This window comes from Amblyomma americanum, chromosome 5 (genome assembly GCF_052857255.1).
Source record: "Amblyomma americanum isolate KBUSLIRL-KWMA chromosome 5, ASM5285725v1, whole genome shotgun sequence".
Classification (NCBI taxonomy): Eukaryota; Metazoa; Arthropoda; class Arachnida; order Ixodida; family Ixodidae; genus Amblyomma; species Amblyomma americanum.
In genome coordinates this window covers 200045304-200065958 of record NC_135501.1, presented here as the reverse complement: position 1 = coordinate 200065958, position 20655 = coordinate 200045304, and the positions used below count along the sequence as shown (strand labels likewise).

The following is a 20655-nucleotide window of genomic DNA, read 5'->3' as shown; positions in this document are numbered from 1 at the left end:
TATTATGCACATTAAGCAATTGTCCCGTCTTCGATCTCCAAGTTAACTGGACCCCTTTCCTTCCCTCTTCCAATCTATCAGACTACATACTATTTCCACTGCTTTTCCCGTCAAAAATTTCCTGTATCCAGTAATTAACCGCCTGTGTCTTGGCCACTCCCCCGTAGTGGGCATGTGCCAGCAACGTCTGAGGCCTTCCTTCCTTCCTTCCCTTTTACCGCCGTCCAAAATTTTTTAATGGTATCAAGTCGGCTACCTTGTTAAATTTTTCATTTTATTTTTAAAATTTTTTCCAATATTATTTTTATCCTTACAATTATCATTATCGTCTAACTACTCGGCTATAAACACCAGTCTCGATCTCCTGCGTGCGTTATGCATTTCCCGTTTCATTTCGTTGTTTCTTTTTGTTTACTTCTTCATTCCTTACCATTCATTTTATTTTAGTCCAGGAAATATTTATCTCAAAAACTCTCTGTGCCCCCCAATTTTTGACCAATCCCCCTATGCGGGCATGTGCCATAGTATGAGGATAACAACAACAACGACGACGTGCCTACATCTAGACAGGCTTATAGGTAGGTTTTAGAAGGACCTATTCGGGACCTTTATTAGCCCTTGTTGTATGTATGGACCTCAATGGGCAGTCGGTGGGAGTGCATTTGAGCAGCAGCTACACCCAGCGTTTAGCACAGAAGAATGGAGAGTTTGGCTTGTTGGTTTACGATCATTTTGGGAACAGCGCCAACACAGCACGGAGCGAGAGCAGCGCCTGTGTTGTGTTCTCTCTCCGTCCCTGTGTTGGCGCTGTTCCCAAAATGAGCGTTTAGCATGCGTACGTGCAATTTTCTTTCTTTTTTCTTTTTTGTAAAAAAGCTGGTGTGCGTAAACCTGCACTAACACGGTACTTCCCACCGCGTTTAGCCTGTCGACCACCCTGCTAGTCCTGTCCCCTGCTGGTCCTACCCAGTGGACTGTCTGGACGCAACACACATTCCTTCGAGACGAGCTTCCCTTTCCCAAGATCACCAACGCCGGGAGAGAGACTGAGAGGGGAAGAGAATGAGAAAGGAGGGCTACGTGCTTCACATGCTTCACCGCCACTCTGAACGGTAGAGTGAGAGGGCGGTTGGGGAGAGGGAAATAGAGAGCGGGATCGTCGCCTTCGCTCGTGAACTCGGCGACGGAGCATCGCTCTCTGGTTCTCTTGTAACTGCAGCAACGAGAGGCACGCCGGCCACGCCGCCGCATACAACCACCGTCCAGTGCGCGTGTTCTCAGTTCTCTCGGCGACCACCACCACCCATTTCCCTGACCCCGACCAAACGTGGTGGGCGACCGGCCAGAACAATAGCCAGTTCTTTTTTAAAATTATTTTATTAGGCTTGGTCAGAGCTCCTTTGCTGCAGACGAAACGTGGGTATTGTCGTCTGCTCGCTAAAGCTCCGTTGCGTCGCTAAAGGAAACGCCAAGCAAGCAGCGCCTTCATCATCGCTTCGTGGCTGACGAAGTCCATCTTGTTCATCATCCTCTTCTTCAAGGGATACCAACTGCTTCTTCCTTGCGTTGGATCGCCCGAGACAGGTGAGACATGGCAATCTCGTAATGACGTGAACGCTTCATATCTTCATCTTTACTCTTTTCACTTTATCTCTTCACTATCATACCCTCCCTCCTTTACCTCTACTCGGTCTTTCTGTTATCATCATACGTAAGTGATCTGTTGACAGCTACAAGCATGACCCCGGTGGATGCACAAATGCTGTCTGTCAGCGCACGACTCATGCGCAGAGTTGTTCTGAGTGCGGTTGTGCATTTCTTTCGCCACGTGTTTACACTGATGAACGTGTTTCGCTGAGCTGCGACATCATTGCGGCAGTTTATCGCATCGCCTCTGAAGCGTGGTAGAAATGGCGTTGTTCAATTCGTTGTGTGATTATAACAGTTTTTCTTTTTGCTTAACCATCAAAACTCGGTTACAAGCACTCCGTTTAGGACGATAAATCAACAGGTATCTGGGTACCGACTTTGGCTTCCGAAGGCGAAAATGTTTCCTATCTGGGTGGTCGACCACGTGACGTCCTGTCGTCGCTACTTGGGTGGCCTGAAAAGGCTCCGAAGTTTCGAGATAATCAGCAGATCAATGTGCATTTTCTGGTAGCGGTGGATAAAGTAAACCGTTAAAATTTCAGATATAACGAAGCGGACCTCAGCAGAACAAGGGTTGAAAAAATAAAGAAAATACAACACGCAGCGAGGTGCGCTAGATGTGCGACGCTGAATTCCTTTTGATATTCGCTGTCACTTTTTCGTGTTAGAAGAGAGGCTGGTACTCGCGGGATTGCTTTCTTCATGTCAACTCCATCCGCGTACGAGTGCCGTGAAGAATGAACTGCTCGAACGCGACTCTCAGCAGGCGTTCTCTTCCCTCAGAGAACTGGAGCTGTGACAGACCAGTGTGAAGGATGGCGGTAACGACAGGGGGGGGGGGGGGGGGGACACTTTTTCTTTCCCTCTGTGGAGGGTGGCCTTCGGCAGTGATCGTTGTCAGCTATGTGGATGAATGAAGAGCCCTTCCTGGTACCTCGAGTTCTTTATTATCCTCCCTTTTCTGCAGCTTTGCTCTGCCTATTGATGACTAAGGTTGATAACGCGGTTTCCCTCGTGTTTAGAGAAGCATTGTCAGCGCTGAGAGACAGAAAAATAAAAGAACAGGCGTCTTAAGCCGCGTTTACATGAATGCGACACAAGTCGACTTCAGACAGCGTTTTTAAGGAAAGTTCTAAAACGTCGAGGAAGAGAGTAGAGCATGAGTCGAGCCTTTTCTTCTCAAGACCTGCTCTTTGCCTAAAAAGGTGGACTGGAGTCGTCTACTGTCGCATTCATGTAACCAAGGCTATAGCACCCTAACTTTACTCAACCTGAATAAATGGGTGCGGTGATGGTTACCTTTTGCTTTGTCTTCAAACGGCCGCAATCCCTGCATGTAAAACATTAACTCTCTTCTTACATAATACCATACCTCAACCGATGAATTCGAGCTTGGAAAGGGGGATCAATTAAATAAAAAAAATTAACAAACAAACCAATATACGTGCATGCATAAGCTGATGTTGCCGCGAAAGACCATCTTTCTTTCCGGTGTCTTGGACACGAGCTGGAAACCGGTTGTGCATGCTTCGGTAATTCGCGGAGCCGTGTTTATATGCACGTGAAATTCTTCGAAAATCAAGCGTTGAGCGCTGCTTATTGCAGAAAAGCATACAGATAGACACGACAGGACAGGCGCTGACAATGTTAAGCGAACCAGGCTCATGAGTCAGCGTAGAGGACTCCATTGGCCTCAGGGAGACTCGACGTGCCGGGGCAGGCGACTCTCCTTGTCGAAAGGTGCTCTAATCGGGAAAGGCAGGTGTTGTTGATTTTCCGGGTAGTTTCACCCGCCGTGGCGACGTAGCTGCGGAATTCAGATGCGTCAGTCGGACTGCTGTCACTCGCAACCCGAGTAGCACCTGCAAGCACGGGTTCGCAGAACAACATTCGTTTCTACACAAAAGCCATAAGGTTAACCAGAATCTTTCTGGTTTTAACCTTGTGACGGTGAAAAAAAAAAAGGGGGGGGGGGGAAGGAATTCATGAAATTCATGAAAACGTTGACTTCCTCGCCAACCAGAAGTGCAGCCAGGCACTGAGGGGCGCATTGTGCAGGCCGCGGGGGAAATACAAAGCGCGTCCTCCAGTTGGTGGCTATACACGCTCGGTCTGCTCAGCAGTTAGGCTTCGTTGTAATTTTCATGTTCCGAGAACTCTCGTGGGCACCTGACAAGCGTGCAACACCCTTCCTCTTTTTCCATTCCTACTGCACCTGCGGGCAAAAATCTGTACGCGGAGGGAGCTCGGAAACACAGACTGATGGGCGGGCTGGTGGTGTCGCATTGCATACCACGCACGATCGCACCAGACCGAAGACAGAAAAAGATGCAGACAACTCAAACGGAGGCAGCGCGTTTTGCGAAATGCGATATTTACGTTATGTGAAATGTTGCTGTTATTTCTGTTCACTGCTTAATTGAGCAGGTTTTGTCTTTCGGAGGAGGCTCTAACGGTTCTCAGATGTGCACCATTACTCTTCATAGATCATTGGATGTTTGAAAAAATGAAGGGAGGTTCAGGCAGTGTCGGGTATCTGGTGCAAATATTTATATTTGTTTCTACGCCACTTTAATCTGTAATCGCATAATGGGATTCATAGTGCGCACATCTGAAGAGACTTCTTGTGTCCAAAAGCGAGTTTAAATAGAAAAATAGAACGACAAACGGTGGAGACTGGTGCGCATGTTCCGGCTCGCACGTTACAGACCACATTACCAGAAATTCGGGACAGCGCCCAGCCAGTGCTGCTAAGCCTCCCCTACAAAAATAGTCTATATACACTCTATAGACTTCTTATAGCCTCTATTGGCTTCCTATAGATATTTCTTTTTGTCTATTCATTGTCTATAGACTGTCTATGGGATTTGCATCGCCTATAGACTGCTCTGTAATGTTTCTCTGTACAGAGTCTATGCTCTTTATAGACAGAAGTCTATGGACAGCCTATAGACTCTAAGGAAATTGTTGCAAGGGCTAGCAGCCTATAACGTTCTGTTCGGTAGCCAATTGGTGATTCTCTTTATTACGTCACGGATGATGTCAACGTGCCATTTTTGAATGTTCAAAGCTATGCGCCACGTGGTGGCAGCTAAGGGAACTAGAAGCGCTTGTCCCAAATTTCTGGTAATGGTCTCCGTTTGTTGAACGCAATGGGCAGAGAGAAAATGGTCGCGTTGGGTTACTGGACTTTCGCTAGCTTTCTCCGGCTTGAAACATGGAAGCTATGCGTGGTACACCGTCATGGCCCCCGTGACGTCACGTGCGAGGCCCAGGAAATCTATTGCCTGCTTCAGTGTTGCCGGATGGTTTGTGAAGCGTGTTAGCAAGCGTGTGTGTTGAATAAGAGTGCTATGCAGTGGAGTGTACACGCGGTTAGTTAGAGAGACGGGTAGCGCGAAGCCTTCAGAGGTGGAAGTGACTCTACGAGGCAATCTTTCGGCTAGTCCGCGGATGTCCGGCGCCCGCCCTATATGAAGGATAGAGCCGCATATCCTCACCATTGTCATTATCCTTATTTAGAGAAAAAATAAATCTTAGAAAATCACCCCAATGCTCGCTGCAATATGACTTCTAAAAGACACCTCTAACGAACTTAAGAAAATGTCACTGCAGTTTAGCCTCAACATGCCATGAAGTGTTTATAGAGTAGCCACAGGGTCGATGTCAGAGTGTATAATACAGAAAGCATAATGGATGGTTCCGAAAGGTGGGGGTAGGTGTGTAACATGCTCAAGGCACAGTCTTCGAAGAAAACAGAAAACAAACTTCGTCTTCACACGAGAAAAGAGAAGGCACTGAGGCAGCGTGTTCATGTTCAATCAACATACGACTGCAGTGCATACGCAGCAAGGTCGTTATCACCTCCATGGGCGGGCGCTCGCTACCGGGGAAATGCATTGCTGAGAAAAAAGAAAACAGAAGAAAAGAGTACACGTTTCCCACACAGTGTGACGTAATGAGCAGAGCTATGCGAGAGCAGTGTAACCGTCGCCTTGAACTTCCTGGACGGCGCTGGTTTTCGAACCGGCTGCCCCGCCCCCCTCCGCTCCGAGTAGCGGGTCACTGGGTTGAAAGGTGGCGCTGTCCGGTCCGGCTTCTTCTCCCCCCCCTCCTCTCTCTCTTCTCTCTCCACAGACTGTGCAGGCCATCGTCATTTGGGACTCTCCGCCGCCGCCCACTTCTCCTCTGCGCTTTCTTCCTTCCCTTTATCGTTCCTTCTCTTTCTTCTCCTCGAACTACCGCATGTATGCGAACTTAACGGGGTCCCTTACCCATACTGTCATCGAAATTTTGTGTCTTTGTCTTTGAAGCTTTCTCTTTCCCTCTACTACCGGAGCAGGTAGAACATGTATATCCAGGGTTGGCTAAAGTCCCCACATAGGCGTTTCCGGCATGCTCCAAGTCGGCTTTGATGCCAGATGGAAGCTTCAGAGCTTGTGTAATGATTTGGACAAGACGCTGGTTAGCAGCGTATAGATGTGAATGTTTTCTACTAACCAGTGTCTTGTCTGATTCGTTATAAGCGCAATGGAGCATCCAATGTGTACTTAGGAGCTTTACAGCTAATGCAATGGTTTTAAAGGGGCAATCCTAACGTAGCACGTACGCGAGCAGTGTGCACCCAATGAAGAATATAACGCCCAATACACCGAGCTGGACGCAGCAGCCCAATGGCCATCGAAACTCCCTTGGACATCCCATAGACGTCCTTCACGTCCACAGGACATCCAAGGGAGTTTAGGTGCTTATTTTGAAGAGAGCGGCAGGATAGAGCATGCGGTGCCATACTATTTGCCCAGTCTTGGCTCCCCGGTTGAAGCGCTGTTGAAGGAGAACCTCCTCACACAGGGGTTAAATGTAGCGCCACTTCCAGCTACACTGGCGTGAATACGGTACTTCTTTCCTGCCTTCCCTTCTCCTTCCGGTCTTTGTGGCCTCACTGGTTCCTTTTTAACTTTTCTGTGGTTTCCTTCTTTCTATTTGGAGGTGAGCACGTGCGCGGTGCGTGCGTCGGAGCGTGAGCAAGGTGCGGTAGCCGGAGCAGGGTATCGCGAGCCGGAGCAGCCAGCCAACCGGCCTGAATGCTCGGCTCCTTCCCCGACGGCTATTCAACTTTCTTCTTTTGAAGTCCGCACTTGCCTACGCTGTCTCGCTCGGCGGACGCCGAGTGCGCCAGCTGCCACGCGCTGTTTGCGTTGTGCGCGTGCAATGGTGTACGATGCGCAAGGTTGCGCGGGCGACTCGGTTACCCGCGCATCCCGGATGATGCGGTACGGATGTCTTTTGTAGCGAGTGAAAGCGGCCGGTGAATCTTCGAGGAAAGAAGAAGGGACGGTTGTCCAGGATCTGTCTGTGCGTGGAGCACACGCGTAGGTTTTCTTACTTTGTTTGGGCAGATACAATGAGGCTGGTTTCAGGGACGTCAGGCGCGCGTGACACGGAGGATGCTGCTCTGTGTGATGATATGCGTGTGCACTGTCTAAGAAGATTGGACATATAGAGAGTAAACTTTCGAAATCGATATGTGATCTGTCCATGACAGCTCAAAGCCTGTCTTGCTCTAGAACTTTTGGTTTGAGCTTGTTGATATGTTAGCACTGAGGGCGGAAGGCATGCGTGAACAGACAAGGGCGAGCACTTGTTTGTACCCGCCGCGGTGGCTCAGTGGTTAGGGCACTCGGATACTGATCCGGAGTACCCGGGCTCGAACCCCACCGCAGCGGCCGCGTTTCGATGGAGGCGAAACGCTAAGGCGCCCGTGTGCTGTGCGATGTCCTCGCGCGCTAAAAGATCCCCAGGTGGTCTAAATTATTCCGGAGCCCTCCACCCTCCACTACGGCACCTCTTTCTTCTTTCACACCCTCCTTTATCCCTTCCCGTATACGGCGCAGTTCAGGTGTCGGCCGAGATGTGAGACAGATACTGCGCCATTTCTTTTCCCCCAAAACCAATCTTCAATTCAATTTCATTTTCACTGCGTACGTGCCCCGCCGCGGTGGCTCAGTGGTTAGGGCGCTCGACTACTGATCCGGAGTTCCCGGGTTCGAACCCGACCGCGGCGGCTGCGTTTTTATGGAGGAAAAACGCTAAGGCGCCCGTGTGCTGTGCGATGTCAGTGCACGTTAAAGATCCCCAGGTGGTCGAAATTATTCCGGAGCCCTCCACTACGGCACCTCTCTCTTCCTTTCTTGTTTAACTCCCTCTTTTATCCTTTCCCTTACGGCGCGGTTCAGGTGTCTGCCGATATATGAGACAGATACTGCGCCATTTCCTTTCCCCCCAAAACCAATTATTATTATTATTATTATTAATTCAGTTTCACTTGCTTGTCGTGTCCGCAAATCATACAAACACCAAAGGGATTACAAAAAAGCATCGGGGAGCACCCTTTGTTATCATAACCGACAATTCTGGACAAAAGCATTTTTGAAAACTAAATATTTTGACAGATTTGCCTTTCTGGTTGGGTTTGAAGACTTATAATAAACTGCACATCTCCAACCAAAATTTTAACTTCAACCCAACGTTTCGAAGCCGACTCGGCTCCTTCATCAGGGATGACTGAGGGCAGTAGCTAGCGTCTTTTAAGTATGGAGGGGAGGGGGGGGGGGGTGAAAAGAACGACAGCTGTGTCGCGCAAGACGCGGGGGAGGGGGAGGGGTTTTAGGCTGTTAGTCACGCTGGCGCACTGCAGGGAGGTGCTGAATGGCGGCTTTTTTTCGTTGCGTTGAAGAGCGAAGTCCCTGGGCATATACTGGGGGCAGGTTTCCTTTTGTGCGGTTGATATTGTTCGGGGTGGTTTGGGTAAGCCAGGATTCCAGAAGGAGCCTCTTGTGGTAATTTGTTTCGGTTCCGAGGATGCGGGTTTCTTCAAAGTTGATTCTATGGTTGGAGTCCTCGGAATGTTCAGCTACTGGATTGCGCTCTCTTGCGAATTTGCATTTTTGAACGGGAAAAAGTTTTTGAACGCATTTTTAAATATTTTTACGTGACGGCAAGCCAATGGATGAGACAAGATGACAAATGGTTACATCATCATTTAATGGCGGACGACCTGGCGCGGGCACTCATGACAGCGCCACTGCACAGTTCGTCGTCTTCTAGTGCGTCATTATATATTTTAAGATTTCATTATAACAATCAATATATCTGCAGATCTTCCGTCAACAGCCTTGCATATTTTTTTTTTTTGCTATTCACCTTTTTGCGATCGTCAGTAGTGTTCCCCATTGGTTTTCTACGGCAGTCTTAACTGATTGGTGCGAGCGATGGAAACACTTGGAAAGAAAAATTGTGCCACACATCGGAAGAATGGACCATTACCTTCAATATTTCCATAAAGGAATACAGACACCTAATTTTGGTGGCATGTTTTCTTCTCTACAGTTATGCGGAACACACTACTACGCATATAAATCACCACGTGGTATTCACCTACCGCTGCTAAATAATTTCTAATCGTATTTTTTTTTTGTCATGCTGTTTCGGTTTCAACAGTCGAACGATGGCTATGAAAAAAAAAACAGAAAGTGGAGAGACGTTTACGGCCGTTTCCTTAAAAAGAAAATAAAGGAGACGGGAATGGTTCAAATCTTATATCATGTCACGAAGGCAACAACAACAACAACTTGGCAGGTGGAATGTGTTGCCCGTGCCGAGCTGGGCCTGCTAGTTTTGCGTCTTACACCGCAATCTGTGGCGGAGGAAGGTCTTTGAGTCGAGAAAACTGCACCGTTAATGGGAGGCATTTAACACTACCAGTTGCCCTGCTGTCGACACGACTGTCATCAATCTGGGTCGCAGTTCGCGCAGCAGTGTCAAGTTGGCGGGTTTAGTGGCAGACAGGCCGAATTATGAATTATGCAAACGATTTCTGAGAACATGTGGTTGCCTTAAAAGAAGGAGATTTTGTCTAACGCTCTGACTTTAGTGCCGGTTGTCTTGCTTGACAGATAAAAATGCTGCCTCTGCCGCCTTCAGGCTGTTTCACATGACACGATCGTATACCCGCACCTCAGCGCAGTGCGATTTCTGATGTTTTGTGACGGACTTCCAACGAGTTGGTCGCACTGCCGCACCTTCGGCACGTTTGTTGCTAATGAATTTCAAGGGAGGCTGGCTACTCGTATTTTCGTACCTGTTAACTAGCGCAAAAAAACCCTAAAATGTTTTTTCGAACACAAAAGTGCATGCTCAAAAGAAATAGTCAGGCTTATGAAATAACAGCATACTAAGATGCTTGACATTTATATTCGCTGAAGCACCTCTTGCCAATGAAAGGCTACTAGCGCCGCACCGACTGATGTGGCTAAAATGTGAAATAGCGGCTGCGATTGGCTTTGCAAAGACAGTGCGACTGGGTCTTATTCTGTCACGCCCGTCGCACCATGTAAAACAGCTTTTTCGCGACTGAGCGTCATGCATGGAAGTGCAGTTTCCAGTAGTTTCCAGTGTACTTAAAGAACATTTTGAATGAAGATTGGACACCGGGATGTGGTCCTCATAGCGACTTCTCTTCGTCGTTGATTGTTAGAAGACGTGCTTAAATGATGCAGGTCATCGAGTCCAGGGTTTTGCACGCGTCGTTATGTATTGCACGTACCATCTCCAGCTAGCATCGCTCTGAGCGCGGATGCTAACAGATGACGTCTTACACTTGCAGTTGTCTGACTGTCTAAAGGAAGGCTGCATCCCTTGCTCAAGTCACGTCATGGCGTTCCCTCGACATCTGGTGGGCGCCCTGTCGCTGTTCCTGGTCCTCTCCACGGTGCTGGCCTCAACGCAGACGCCAACGCAGACGACAGCGCAGACGACAGCGCAGACGACAGCGCACTTGGTCACAGTGGTGTTGGACTCGCTAGCTCGACACGATGACGGCCACTCTCACCCGGCGCGGCTCGACCACGTGGTGAACGAGCTAATCTTCGCAGGCAATGCTACTCCCAGCCTCCGAGGCATGGTTGCAGGCTCTTCTTACAGGTGAGAGGGGGGACCACGCCTCCACATTTCTTGCGCTCATCCGCAGCGACGTTGGCATTAGAAATGTTTGTAGTGTTCGAAAGTTTTGAGTGTTTTCTTTTTCCATTTGCTGTACTTTTGTGATTATTTCTGTTCTTTTCGTGCCTAATATGTACACTGTAGTACTTTACATCTCCGTTATGCCTAATCTTTTTCTGTAAACCTGTAATTTGTATTATATTGTTTTTTATCCACTTTTTATTAATTCGCTGGTGCTTAATTATTTTTTCTATGTTATACCCAGCCTCTTTATTGTTCCTTTTCGCGTTAATGCTGTTCTTTGGCATGTTTTACGCTGCCCCACCCCCCTTGTAATACCCTCGAAGGAGGGCCTTTAGGGGTATTCTGAATAAATAAATAAGTAAATAAATAAATGAATAAATACTGCGCAGCGGACCAGTCACGAGACCTGCAGATGGATGCTCTTGTTTTAGTACGGTTAGGAAGGTGGAGTCGGTAGCGTTTTACATCTATCGGTATGCCACTCCCCTGCCCCTGGTAAGAGTGCAAATTATGCGAGTTTGTTTTCATTAAACCGGTTAATTGGATGAATTCAAACGTGTCAAATGAACCCAGCTGTCCTCTCACCTTTCCTCGTGTCCTTATTGACCGTTATGCCCTGTATTCAGCTAACCCACAAACTTCCATGGCGGTGGAGTATCGAGGGCAGTTGTCTCTTGCAACGCAATCCATACCAAAAAGAAAAGACGAGGAAAGCCCAAGACTACAGGGATTGCGAAGCTCAGCAAGATAATGGCTGCTTTTTTTTTTTAAAAAAAACGTTATGATAAATTTCCTTTTCACAGTGCTCGGTGGCATGAAGCATATGTCGGGATCAATTGCAAATTTTCGACAATATATTTATCTTCACATGTTGCAGCTGCTTTGTTGCCCTACGAAAAACGAAAGGTCTATCGATCATATTGAGCTTCATTGGCGGCGTTAATCCTGCAAGTTTATACTTGAGTGCGGCGTTATTAAAAGTTAGGAAATGAGCGATCCGTCTTTATCTGTCATGCGCGCGGCTATTTAGCAATCTTTTCCGAGATCCCCATTAGAATCTGCCATCTAACAACGACAACTGTACGTGGTAAAAGCACATGTTTAATTACAGCTCTCCCACGGAACGACAGAATGACTGGCAACTGACATGTTTTGTGCGCAGGGGAAAAAAATATGCAGAAAAAAGGCCTAGATTCGCTTTTTTCGCAAGAAGTGGCGCCCTCTGGGGAGTAATGAAAATTTGCTACTGGTTGAAAACAAACGCAGGTGGGAGACGCAGGCGCGATCCGATTCCGCGAAGCGTCAACTGCGCCTACGCAGTGCCAAGTGTGCTTGACAGCTGCCGCCATCTGTCGCATGCGCCAGTCACTAACATGAACTGCGCAGGCGCAGCAGGAGCCGGCAGTTTTATTTTCATCCAGTGGAGCTGGAGGAGAAGAGGAGCTGGAGGAGGAGCATGCGCAGAGCAGCCGTGTAAAATGTCAGATCGTTTAAAGAAATGACCGCTTCTTTCTGTTGATTAAGGTCATTGCTTTCTAATAACTGTCAGCCAAATCAATTGGTTCAGCCTGGCGAGTATAGTACTCAGCAAAGAAGCGGCAAGTAATTCTTTTCTAAAACTTTCTTATGTACAGAATAGTAAGCACACATTCGGGGAATAGTAAGCACATTCGGATGTCAAAACCCCCAACTCAATCTCTGCCGAAGTCCTGGAAGCAGACGAAACTGATATCTGCAAGTCGCTGTTCACACACTAGTTACCGCTTCGTCGTTTTTGCATTCGCTTTCTGCCCGGAAACCTCGCAACGGGTTTATCTGGCCCCCTCACCTCAGCTGGTCGCACAGCGGCAGATAAAAATACCTTGAAGCCAAGCCTCATCGCATGCGTCGCCGTGCAACTGCTCGATATAAGCGTTCGTTGCAACCGTTTTGTTACACAGCATGCGTGGTTGTACTATGTGGCGCGTCTCCTCTGAATCTAAAGCTTATGGTGTCATTTCCTAGCACTATTGGCCGACATGATGAAAATGTTCTTTATATCCGGTTTTCCGGACTTAAATCACCGCGTGACTGCGCGCATTCGGCAGGTCCCCCCTTGAGCTGGGTCTCATGGCAGCAGCCGCAGCGGGGGCCGTCGGACTGCTGCTGCCGTTCCTGCTGCCCGCGCAGTGGGCGGTGCCCTCCCGCAGTAGCGAGACGCAGCCCTACCACCAGGTCCCGCTCCAGGACCGGGGCGGGCTGCTGGGAGGCCGCGGCGGCCTGGCCGGCCTCAGCGAGTTCGTGATGACGCGCGTGGACAAGGGTCTCGAGAAGTTCCCCAGCATCCCCAGCCTGGACCCGCAGGAGTGCATGAAACGGAGCGTGTGCGAGGCGCACAACCAGCCGAACAAGTACGGACTCATCGGCCTGCTGCTGCAGCTGCTCTACCCGTGAGTGTCCTACTAGAGTTCAATGGCTGTATAACTAACGGAGCTAACTCGATAGCCAGGCGTGTCGGGTTAGTTGCACTTGAGAATAGAGGCTCGTTCAAGTGCACGTTTGCTTATGCCCGTGTGTGTCGTGTAGGGTCAACCCGTCTGTTACAGACGATTTGACCCAACCCACATCCAGATTCCAGCCTGACACTACTTACTTGTTTATACTACATGGGCCCCACAAGGCTAGCTCCGCTCCCCGAACAGGGGCACTCTGTATCGCTCATGTGGTGCTAATGTAAGGCTTCTCAAAGGGTCGCAACTTGAAGTGCAGGAACACAGCGGAACAGAGAGGATTGATTTGTCAACAAACGCAATGGAATGCGCTGAGGTACTATCAGGTTCACGTGAAACATGAACAGGATAGTTGAATATCCAACAGCATAAGGAGATCTTGCCTGATGGTGGCCACGAAGGTGTGAAGGCAGCTTGTACCACCTATATTTTCTTTCAAGTAGATACTATTTTCCTCTTTTGCTTGCGTTTCAGGTCTGTTCTCGTTTCATTTGTCATGGTGGTACTCTCCTTTCGCCATTAGTTATAGGATAAAATTAAAAAAAGGGTATGTAATGATGTTGTGAAGGTAGATGTAAGAACAGAAGTAACCATGAGACTAGTGGGCCGTGTCGCGAGCGAAAATTAGATCTCGTCAGAATTAGAAATGCGGGTCAAAATAAGAAAAGTTTCTAGCCGACGAAACCCGGACGGTGGCCGAGAATTTGATGTTCACTGCTTGTTTTGTTGATTCGGCGTCACTTTTGCGCAGTCCGTACTCGGCACCGGATGAGCCGACCACGGTGGTCTCCAAGTACCAACTGGCGGCTCGCTACGGCCGCCAAGAAGACGCCGACTGCTCTCGCCAGTACGACGGCTGCATCGTCTCGCCGCTGGAGATGATACAGACCATTGTGGGCTACTTTCTCAGGTAGCTCTACCTCATCGCTACTCATGTGGGCCACCGACAAGCACTGCCCTGCTTTAATCTCCGTGGGCGGCTGGGAGATGCTAGCAAGCCAACGGCGAGAAGGTAGGATGGTGCTGACGCCGGGAGGTCCGTCCAACCACGATACGAGCACGTCACTGGTGACGAGTGATCATGTGATCAGCGCGAAAGCGTGACGATGTTTGTCTGGTACGTGGACTGTGAAGCGACGATTACCAACAGCACATCTGTCAATGGGGCCGCTACTACACAACATTTATTGTTTTATCTTTTTTTATTGGAAATGGTGCGACAACAGCTATTTGGCACCACCGATATCTCTGCCACTGGAACTGGGCTATAGGGGAAGTTCTTACCGTCGTCTCCACAGGTCCTCGCATACCGCATGGTTCACAGGACAACTCTACTTGCCATATTAGGGACATATCGACAAGTCAGCCTTCATCTATGACAGGTGTTTCTACCATTAGGAAGATGCTGTTCTAGTGGCTCTACTGTTCAAGAAATTATCATAGGTGCAAGAACTGGACATGGCTGTTTGACCCCAAGCATTGAACCAGCCCAAGGGATTTATGTAAAGCGCGTTGATCGCCAGTTCTTCGACAAGCCTTGGGGTTCCGTTGAATTGGACGCTCGGAAGTGACAGAAAGTGCTCGTGTTACTCTTTTTCATTGCCTTCATCTGGGATCTCATCTTAATTTATTACACAAATCATGAATCGAAGGGAATAAAGCATGCATGCGAAAGCCTGTTGAACATGCGTCCTGTTTTTTTTTTCTTTTCGGTAAAGTTGCCGAGAAGAACCCTACAAACAAGTGCAGCAGCTGAAACACGTGGCGCGCACACGCTTTTTTTTTTTTTAGAGCGGGAGCTCTACTACGCCACGTGTTTCAAGGCCATTCATTTCTGTCGCCGTGACTTTGAGCTCGCTCGGAGCGCAATGTCTGGCGGGTGTGAGTGACGTCACGCCGCGCTATCACGTGCGCTGCTCTAGGGGAAGCACAGCTGCTTCGCGGCACTCGCTCCTCAGTCTCGGCATGGATGGTGCTTTACAAAAATTTCTTTAGAAAGTCTATAGGATTTGTATTGCATATAGACTGTTCTCTAGGGTTTGTATATAGAAAGTCTCTAGACTTTCTTTTTGAAGCTTTGGACTCCGAGATGTGCTACGGGGCCCCAGTAAATAGCTTCGAAGCAAATCTCTTTGGCTGTGTACTTTTGAAGGGGGCTGTACTTAGAGCAACGAGATAAAATTGCCTCTATCCTTTGCGCGCACCACGAAACTCCCTCACACACTTCAAAAAGCGTTGTGCACGTTCCGTCGCATTCTCCACTGCCCATCTTTCCGTTGCCACTAAGCCTTTCTTGAAGCAGCAGCCTTGGCCTCCGCACGGATAGCGACGGTGCTCTTGTTCATGAACAACCTTATTTAATTATTTTTACTTGCTATGCACTTGCGCGGACTTCGATTACAAGAGGCCCCAATTTCATAAGTAGCAATTATGCCATCAAGGCACATACAGCAGAGCAAAGCAAGAGAAGAGGAACTAAAAATTAAGTCGTTTGTCCCTCCGTCTCTTAGTTACAGAGAGCTAAGCAGTTAATCCTTGAAATGTGCACAGGGCCGCCCAGTATATCGCAGTATATCGCAGTCTTTTCGCTGACGAAACTTTGTGTTCAGGGCCTGACGGTCGTCGTTACTCCCGAAACCACGAAAAGTCCTTTAAAATGTAGACTACAGGTTTCTCATGTGGCGTCGTTCCTCTGCCATCCGTTTGGTGTCGGCGCTTTGCGACCGTTACCGTGTAGGCGATTAGGCCTTGCCCAACCGGAATCTCATCTCACACCACGTCAGGTCGAGTGTCAAAACGAAGAACGATTTTTTAGTAGAGCGCGTTCCCCACGTTTCAAAGTCATGAGACATTGATGGGACCCTGCAATGCTTTCTACAGGAATCCTAGTCACGGCTTGCGTGAATTCTCAAGTATCAATGAGATGCGCTGTTTTCTAGTTGCAGCCACAGATGGCGCTTTGATCTCAGGGTGGTAGGAGTCCTCACGAAATCTCGAAACGTGATGAGTAGTTGCTGCCACAGATGGCGCTGTGATCAAGGGTGATAGCAGACCCCACGGAATCTCGAAACGTGATGAGTAAGAGCTAACGCTCTTAAAATACAATGACAAAATTAATAATAGATGAAGAAAAGCATGCACTACTGGAGGAAAACTGCGAGCCATAAGTACAATGACACAAATGAGATGAAAGAGACGCGCAAGAGAACTGCGCGCCACGTCACACATCAGATAAGAATGTGCGGAATTGATCTTCCGTGCAGCACTCAGTGACGGCGGCTGGCAACCTATTCCACTTATTGATCGTCCGTGGAAAGAACGAGGTTTTGTAAATATCTGTCCTAAATTTAATCTCTCAGATCTTACACTGATAATCAAGTCGTCTAGAAAAAAAGTGAGGTTGAAACAGGTACCGGTCTTTGTCAATGCTCAGATTTCGAAAATAGATGCGATGTATGACTTGCAACCTCAAATGTTTCCTACGGTTCGCTAAAGATCTCCAACCAAGGTGGTTTTGAAGAGACGTGACACTAGTTGAGAAGCTGTAATTATTGGACACAAATCTCGCAGTATTATTCTGGACGCGCTCGAGCATGTCAGATAAGTAAGCAAACTGGGGGTCCCAAACAGGGCAGGCGTATTCAAGTATTGGTCGTATGTAAGTGAAATACAGGAGTTGTTTCACATCAGACCGAGCTTTATTGAAATTTCGTTTTATGAAATTAAGAATTCTGCAGGCTTTTGTTGTAATATACTCAACTTGCCTCGTCCACGTTAGGTTAGATGTAAAATAAACGCAGAGATACTTATATTCAAATACTTTGTGCAGGGGAACATTATGTAATGAGTAACTTGTTTGTAATGGGGAACGCTTTCGAGTGAAAGAGATAAATTGGCAGTTTGTAGCGTTCAAGGACATTTGCCATTTTGAGTACCAGCATTGGATGGAATCCAAGTGTCGCTGAAGTTTTAACGCATCAGAGGAACTTTCCACAACATGGTAAACGACACGGTCGTCAGCATATAGCCGAACTTTGCAGGTAAGATCGAAAACAATATCATTGATATAATCAGAAAAAGAAGAGATCCAAGAACAGACCCCTGCGGTACACCTGAGGAAACATTTGCATAACCTGAGTGCGAACCATTGACCAAAACACGCTGCACGCGGCCCTGAAGATACGAATTAAGCCCATCGATGACACTGGGGTGCAGACCAAGGCAACTTAACGTATCTAATAATAGTAAATGAGGTACAGTCAAAAATTCTTAAAATCTAGAAATACGCAATCTATTTTAAAGCCACGGTCAAAGGAAGAAAACAGATCATTACTAAACTCAAGCAACTGAGTAGTACAGGAAAAACCTGATCTAAAGTCATGCTGAACTTATGTAATATACTTGTGTGAGTCAAGGTGTGTCATGACAGCGCTATATATTATGTGCTCCAGCGTTTTACAGCCCACATTGGTTAAAGAAATCGGTCGATAATTAACAACAGAGCTTTTTGAACCACTTTTATGCACTGGTACCACATTAGCATTTTTTCAGTCATTTGGCAGAGACGCCGAGTTAAGAGATGCTCGGAACAAGATGACTAAGTAATGAGAGATTTCATTCGAACATGACTTTAAAACAAAGTTAGAAACACCATCACGACCACCGGCAGAAGATGAATTGATATTCCTAAGCAGTTATAACACACCTTGGTGAGTAATAACCAATTCAGACATGGTTTCAGTAACAGATTCACGAGTTAACGGAAGTTCTCCGATGTACCTTGGCGCAAAAGCAGACTGAAAAAAAAAAAGCATTAACGCAGCATGCCTTATCATCATCATTAGTAGTAACTCCACCATCGAGGTCTAAATTCCAGATTCCGACTGGTTCACGTCCGTTGTGTTTCAAAAACGTCCACAATTCCTTGGGATGACGCTGGAATGAGCCAAGGAATGTTTCAAAATTTTTAAATTAATACCATCAACACCACATGAAGTAGCTGATTTTAAATTACAAGTCAACGATGAAACGCAATCAACAGTAACGTCTATTGAGCTCGTGTAGTGATAGTCATAATCTGGTGCCGTGGAATATTGTAATAGTCTTCCTTAGTGAACATATTGGCGAAAAAGTTGAGGGCATTTGTCTTGAGCAATATGATCTCCAGCCTCATCAATCAATGTAACATCTGAAGAAGTTTTGGATGGTGATAACGTATCCAAGAATTTTTTTGGATTGTGCTTAAGGAGGGATTGCAGATCGTGAGTCATGAACTTACCTAGCTTTACGTATAGCCGCGCAGTACGCTTTATCATTGTTTTCATGTTTTTCTCATGATACGGGTGTTCTAAGCCCTTTAGCTGTTTTGAAAAGTCGTTTTTTCTGTTCATCAGCGTACGAAAGTTCCGGTGGTACCACGGCTTAGATGACTAGCACGGAAAGGTATGCGGGGTATATAGGTGTTCATTAACTGCGTGAGTTTATCTTTGAACTGACGCCAGGTTTCGTTAACAGATCGATTAGGAAAGGATTGCAGAAATGAATCGCAGAAGGTTTTTAAGCCGAGCTTAATGGCATGGTAGTTTGCTCTGTTTTAATCGAAGATGTATTTCTGGGGTGGTGGTGCGTTGGCGTGACGGCATTTTTAGAGTGAAATGGAGTAGTTTGTGATCACTGAAGCCATCCGTGATGGAGATCGGGCTTACATTGTTTGGAGCCGATGTGAGAACAAGGTCTAATATGTTAAGGCCGCGCGTAGGTTTAGAAACTAGTTGAGTTAAATTAACCGAGTCCTGTGCCGATGCAGCTATGGTACTCCAGTTGATATTCGGGTAATTAAAATCACCGAATAAATAAATGCCGGCCTTTGGGAAGTTGCTTCTGATATCTGAGAGGTTAGCATGCAGATTTGTTACGAAAGTTTCTGAACTATCTAGTGGTCGGTAACATATACCAAGAACAGACTTAAAAGATGAGGACGTGATGCAGACCCATAAGATTTCTAGAGGGAACAAAATGTTGACACGAATTAGGGAATATATTTTTGATGGCGATTATTACGCTGCCACCTTTTTTATTGGATCTGTCATTCTGGTAGACAACAAAATCGCAAGGATCACATAAAATTTCGTCGTCAGTTATATCCGAGTGCAGCCTCGTTTCTGCTAAAGTTATGACGTCAGAGTTACTGTCTTCTAGATATGAATAGAGTTCGATGCGCTTTGGAAGGATGCCACGTGTGATAGTGGATGATATGGAAAGCGAAGGGTGGGCAGTGCCGCCGTATGGAGGCACTGGATGATAGTCTGCCTGGTGCACAACCTCTCTTCGTTTTTTGCTACCGGGTGCATTGTTTGACAGTGTCGGAAGTAGCGTCGAACACATATGAAGTATCATTCATGCGCAGTTTATCGACTCGAAGCCTAAACGATCCACCCTCCAACTTCGCAAAATCTATCCGTTTTTTCCTGGCCAGGCGTGTTGGGAAAGAAAAATCTTCGCGAACGACATACTGCGTGTCTTTAAACTTGTGGCCTTTATCCTTGATCTGCTGTCTGTCCCTGTAGTGCGCGAACTTGACGATGATCGGTCTACATTTCTCTGGTTGGTGTTGACAAAGCCGATGAGCCCTTTCAATTTGTGTTGGTTCGAGTGTGCAGCCAAGGTGTTCCGCACGAAGCTCCAACACCTTCTTTTCTGAGCTGAACCATGTTTCGGACTGGTCGTCAGGAATACCGAAGAAAAGTAGGTTGGAGCGGCGAAGTCTGCTTTCTGTGTCATCGCATCGTGAGGTAATTATCTGTAGTTGGTCGGTTACATTCTAAGGGCCTATTGTAAACAGTTCTGTGGATGGCGTAGAATTGATTGGTTTCATTTCTGACCGCAGCGGTGGCCTAGTGGTTTGAGCATCCGCCTCGCATGCGGGAGGTGCGGGGTTCGATCCCCAGTGCCGCCGGCCAGCCACCGGTGATACAATGGGTACAAGCTTTCCCTTGGTCTTGTGCTCGGTTTATTTAGGGTGAAATGCTTGGAAAATGGGTCTTTGACCCTACCTTGAATAGAAGAAACATCCTTGTGCCATGGCGCTCTTTGGCCAGAGGCACCCTTGCGCCATAAAAACTCATCATTATCATGATTTCATTTCTACCATTTCGACCTCGATTGTGCAAATTATGGCAGATAACGGTTTCAGCTCAACGTCCACTTATGCCTGCCACTGTTTTACGGCGCTGTTATGAACGGGATGCACACCAGCCGAAGAGTTTTAAAGTGAAGATTCCATAGACCGGGGATGACCACGCGGTAGCGGCAACTTCAACAAGTCGTTTGACCCCACGAGGACCCCACGAAAAAAAAAGGATGTGCTGGGAACCTGCCTGCGGAATCTTTCTCACGCTCTTCGATCAGTAGGGGAGGAGATGACCTTCCCTTTGTATGCAGTTCCTCGCAAGACGCGACCGACGGTGTACAGTCGACGGGGAAGAAGGGAACG

At 47.5% G+C, this 20655-nt stretch overlaps 1 protein-coding gene across 1 annotated transcript; it reads left to right on the top strand.

Moving 5' to 3' along the window:
• Positions 1-1197: 1197 nt before the first annotated feature.
• LOC144135503 (uncharacterized) lies at positions 1198-14847 on the top strand. The gene is made up of 4 exons (XM_077668154.1): positions 1198-1584; positions 10316-10632; positions 12762-13103; positions 13915-14847. The coding sequence occupies exons 2-4, from the start codon at positions 10364-10366 to the stop codon at positions 14075-14077; spliced, it is 774 nt and encodes a 257-aa protein (XP_077524280.1). The 5' UTR covers positions 1198-1584; positions 10316-10363; the 3' UTR covers positions 14078-14847.
• Positions 14848-20655: the final 5808 nt, after the last annotated feature.